Below are 5,098 nucleotides of genomic sequence, written 5' to 3' on the forward strand. Positions count from 1 at the left end.
TGAATGTTAGATTTATTAGGCTCATATGGCGTCCTAGTGTTATTTCAAGAGAAGATGGATGCAAATTTTCATTTGTGCATGGCTATCATGTCCAAACTAAACTTACCTTTTACAATAAGTATCCGTTGTCTATCATCCTTAATTTGATTGTAGGGCTCCATGGTGCAAGTATTTCTTGAAACTTTGATTTGAGATTGCATTAATCGCACTATTAACAGGTGCAAATTGCACAAGGGAATGAGTAAAGGTGACGTTTGGTATGAGGTACGAGGCGTACCTTATGAATTTTTAGTCATGCCCCAAGCACTTTTTGTACGTTAGACAAATTAAGGAATTCATGAGTATCTTGATAAGTTTGTGGTAGTATGTAATGCCCCAAATTGGTTGGAGAAGAGAACAAAGCACCCTTTATAATTGATTATGAACTTCGCAGATGCGTTTTAAAGTGCTATCTATTGGTGGGGAGGTATATGAAAGAACAAAACAGTGCATTGAGGAATTCAAGCTCGAAGACTTGAGGGGAAGCCCGAAAGGGAAAACCCAAAGATGATTAGGCACACAGTGGTTCATAATTCATCGTTGGTCATTGCTAAGCAATAAAGAAGTGCTTATTTTGTCAAGAGCACATCAACTTTAGGCACATAATTGAGAGAGATCAGATTGACATGGAAGACTAGAAGGTCAAATTTGACACTTGAGTAGAAGAGCTGCAAGGGAAGTTATTGAAACGAATCAAATAATGTGAACAGCACTTCAGAATCAGACAAATGATCAGAGGACCTCTTCAAAATTTCAAGAAAGGCAGACACTTTATTTCTCTTCCATTTAAAATATGTTGATGTCAACTACCAAAATGTTTGGTGAAACTAAAAAATGAAAGTAAAAGTTAACCTCCTCCTCAAAGAGCTACTGGCGTTGTCATCTCTTCCAAAAATGTAGAAATTCAAGAATTACTTCAATCACTGTAATCATAGCCTTCATCATCATCCAGCTCCACTTCGGCATCATCACCTCTGCCCATGAGTGTGAGAAAAAGTAGAACTGCCACAAGCTGTGCGCCTACAAAATACTTGGCTCTCCTTTTAAACGTTTTCTCCTCGTTCGTCTTTTCTTTCTTTGGCTTCGTCTTCGGCTTCGAGCCTGAGGAACAATGCATCCAATATATTGAGTAAATAATAAACTTCAGATTTTATCTCAGAGCAGTTGAAAGTAATTTCACATAGTAGTTTCTATAATCTTACTTCATTAGGTATTCAATGCTCACTGCTCAGAAACTTGAAATAGAAGTATTTTCCCATTATCCAAAGAAAAAACTAAAGAGGACCGACTTTCAAGACTGAATATTTCAACGACTGTATTTCCTAAGTTGAATAAAATAAGAATTTAACAAAGGGGGAATATTGCAAAACATACACAACAAATCACAATGCCATTATCTTGAGGTGTGTACCATTCAATATGACTATAGTTGATGTGAGTTTAAATTGGTGAATTGGTACAATACGCTTGATCATATATCATCTTAGGCAAGTGGGGAAAATGGGAAAAATTTATGCAACTAATTCATCATTCCAATTACAACCCTCACCACAAGGAGAAAGGGAATATAAGAAACAACAGAAGTTGATGAATGCAAGTATAATACCGAATATTTCTAAAGTGAATTTGAATATACATGCAATCCATGGCAGAGAACATCAACAACTACAAAGTCGGATTAACAAATGAAAACCATAGAGTATCTCTAAAAACGAATAAAGGAGTAAGGACTATTTAAAATGATTTAGTGATATAAGATCATGGTCCAGTAAACTAATTTCATCAAGTGTAAAGAAAAAAAAAAAAAACATTTCATAACAAATATAAAAATATATTTGACAGTCAGAAACATCTTACTCCAATTATAAGGACCCCTTCTAGGTGTTGATGATGAAGCCCCGGAACTGGAACGTGAGGAAGAAGATGATGGCATCGATGATGTACCGACTTCTACCAACTCTGTCATATATTTCTCCGCATATCGCACAAGATTACTATGCTCTAAAAGTTTACTACGAAGCACGGATGTTTCCTAAAGAACAGATAATACCAACAAGATCCCCAGAGTGAGAGCTCCATTTCAATTGAGAAGAAAGGAAAAAAGCAATATTTGGAACAATGTACTGTCTATCAAACAAAGATCAAGGTCGATTAAGCAGGATATTTTAATAAGAGAGGAAAAACCAATGGAAACTAATGCAGTAAGAAATCAACTAATTGTTGTGTTTTTAATGGATAAGACAATTACTTGGTGTCATTAAAAAGAATGATTGGTGAAAGACAGATTCAAAAGTAGAAAAGAAAAACTTTGGCACCACAACAATAAGAAATGACTTTATGATTAATAAAACATATCATACATTGTACAACTTCTTAACATGCTCAATTCTCTTAAATTCTAACATTGTACATTCCTCTTCATAGAATATACATGTATGCATAAAAGTAATAATAATATCTGTATAGCTAGATATGCTAAGGATCCATATGATGTCAAAAATCAAGATCAAGATATGGATGTAAATTAGATGGAAAAAACCACATGAGAAACTGCAAATAGATTTTCTTATAACCCCCATTTCACTTAAGTTAATAGAGCTAGTGTTACTACCATTTTTTTTAGGAAAAGAGAGCTACTACATCTGAAAAGTTAGCATTTCATTAGAATAAGAAGCTTCCTAGTACTACAACCAAAGAATGATCCGAAAATAACTCACAGGTAGTACTTGAAGAGTGAAAAGTAGATGCCCAAGAACAAGTGCATCTAAACTAGATGGCCTGCAATATGAAAAAGTGACGCATCATCAAATAATTAGGTTGGCTAAAGAAGTATATAATATACAACAAGATATCCAGAGCCCAAGAGATTCACCTGTTATTAAATAAAAAATCCTGCTCTCCTAACCTAGTTGACAAAGCTCCATAAGCAAGATTTGCATTTCTATAAATCTGTCAGCCAATAAATGCAATCAATTTGTGATATCAGTTTCTAATAATCCTTCATCGATCACATTGTGCTCTCTTCCAAAGAACAGATTAATGATCAATTGACAGGAGTTGAAGAGAGCACATATGCAAGTTAAAGAACCCACAAACATGAAAAGCAATAACAGATATACGACCTGCTCTTCTCTTCGCTCAGCATTTTCTTTGTTAATTCCAAGTTGGAGCTTCACAGAGTGTACTTTCTTAAAGTACAAAACCTTTCCAATCGGCCAGGGAAGGTCAGAATAATAGACCTTTTGAGCTGAACCACCATCAGTTCCCAACCAAAGCTCGTAAATGGCAGCATCAGCAAGCCATGAACTAACCATAGATTTTGCAGATACCCATTCAGGAACTGAGTGAAACTCAGTATCGAGATCAACGATTCTATCCTGTTTTAAACACTCAATGACCCCGCCCCTCTCATTATTGTACGCCACATAATTACCAGTTTCAACATAAGGAATTATATCTGCCAAAGAAGAAAAAAACAGATACCGTACTAGTTAATTCGCTGAAAATGAAACAGGTATTATCTAAATCCTACAGCAACTAGTTGAACCAGAATCAATGACCAGACTGAAGAACTGTAAACACAACCAATCTAGGCACACGAATACAGACACTGCCGAATAAACATGGAAGTATCTCTACGAAAAGAACCGTAAATTGCCCTACTGCGATTACAACTTACGCATAATTTCACCCAACCGTAAGATCAACAACGCAAATAACTAAACAAATGCAAGAACAAAAGAAAGGGAGGAAAAAAGACATAGTAGACATGGGAGATTACCAGACTCGGGGTAGATGAGATTGAAATCCAAGTGAAAATGAAGATTGGCCAATTTTAGATAGAAATAAACGGGCAAGCAATCTGGGCATCCAGTGGGCAAATTGAAGCAGGGTTTCCTCACGACCAGAGTCAAATCTCCTTCTCCTCTTCCACTCATTTGCTCCACCAACTCAAAAACTCTGCAACTACAGTGAATTAGGTTCAGGTCGAAGGGTTTTAGTAGCCGATTAGACGAACGGGCTTCAATGTCCAAAACATAACGATGATTTTTCCTAGTCTTTTTTGGATTATTTTTTAATTAAAGTCCAATATGACATGTTTTGTATCGTTTTTTAAAAAACTAAATTCCCCTAAAAAATAAAAATAAAAAATAACTAAATTTTAATTTTTTTTTAATAATATCGTGATATATGATAGAAATTGTTAGTATTTTTTTTTTAAAAAAATATATATTTATTTTAACAAGTTTTATTAATATTCTTCCATTTTTTTTTTAAAAGAAATATTCTTATATTAAAAAAATAACTATTAAATTTTAAAATTAACATTAACACTCTAGCAGACGCATTTTAAAAATCGTGAGATTGACGGTGATACGTAATGGGCCAAAGGGAACAATATCTGTGTGGGCTTAAGCTGTTACAAATGGTATGAAAGCCAAACCCCGGGCGGTGTGCCAATGAAGGGGCTGCCAGGGGTGGATTGTGTGATCCCACATTTAGAGAAAAATGTATGAAAGCGTCTCTCTAGTGAACGTGTTTTAAAAGTCTTGAGGGGAAGCTTGAAAGGGAAAGCACACATGAAGCTTGATGGGCCCCGACATTCGACCAACAGGAGTCCTTCCTATTTTGTTTTCACTCACATGCATCCGAGGAATTTTCCTAGGAGGTCACTCAATATAGAATTGCTCCAAGTAAAGCATGCTTAACTATGAAGTTTCTATGATTGATCCAACAAGAAGAAAGATGCACCTTACTGGTACTGGTATAAGTAGTAACTTTAGTTTCCTTTAAACCTTTCTTAGTCCTTCTATCTTCACGATTGCTCTCATTCAGATGTGGTTTCGGTTCATTCATGTATCCTTGCTTTACTCGGGTGTCACATTTCCACTAGCATTGCTTTGGTTCATCCCTGAACCACATCTTACTAGGAGAGGTACCACTCTGATACTATTGTAATGAACCAAGCCCAACATACCAACATGAGTCCTTCCAACATATTTTGTACTCTCTCACATGAGTCCTAGAAAAATTTCTAAGAGGTCACTACTCGATATAG

At 35.5% G+C, this 5,098-nt stretch overlaps 1 protein-coding gene across 1 annotated transcript; it reads right to left on the minus strand.

The window, feature by feature from the left end:
- Nucleotides 1-790: 790 nt before the first annotated feature.
- Nucleotides 791-4,080, minus strand: LOC111794560 (mitochondrial outer membrane import complex protein METAXIN). Its single transcript, XM_023676592.2, has 6 exons — nucleotides 3,821-4,080; nucleotides 3,162-3,496; nucleotides 2,912-2,988; nucleotides 2,757-2,817; nucleotides 1,897-2,071; nucleotides 791-1,140 (listed from the first exon to the last, which is right to left on the minus strand). The coding sequence occupies exons 1-6, from the start codon at nucleotides 3,975-3,977 to the stop codon at nucleotides 956-958; spliced, it is 990 nt and encodes a 329-aa protein (XP_023532360.1). The 5' UTR covers nucleotides 3,978-4,080; the 3' UTR covers nucleotides 791-955.
- Nucleotides 4,081-5,098: the final 1,018 nt, after the last annotated feature.

This window comes from Cucurbita pepo, chromosome 5 (assembly GCF_057944985.1).
Source record: "Cucurbita pepo subsp. pepo isolate OVF chromosome 5, ASM5794498v1, whole genome shotgun sequence".
Classification (NCBI taxonomy): Eukaryota; Viridiplantae; Streptophyta; class Magnoliopsida; order Cucurbitales; family Cucurbitaceae; genus Cucurbita; species Cucurbita pepo.

Excerpts from the sequence above, each read along its gene's own strand:
- LOC111794560 (XM_023676592.2), bottom strand. The coding sequence starts at position 3,977 with ATGAGTGGAAGAGGAGAAGGAGATTTGACTCTGGTCGTGAGGAAACCC. Across the intron at positions 2,818-2,911 it reads GATTTTTTATTTAATAACAG|GCCATCTAGTTTAGATGCAC; the intron begins GTGAATCTCTTG and ends TTCATATTGCAG. Across the intron at positions 1,141-1,896 it reads AAGGGGTCCTTATAATTGGA|GCTCGAAGCCGAAGACGAAG; the intron begins GTAAGATGTTTC and ends ATTGTTCCTCAG.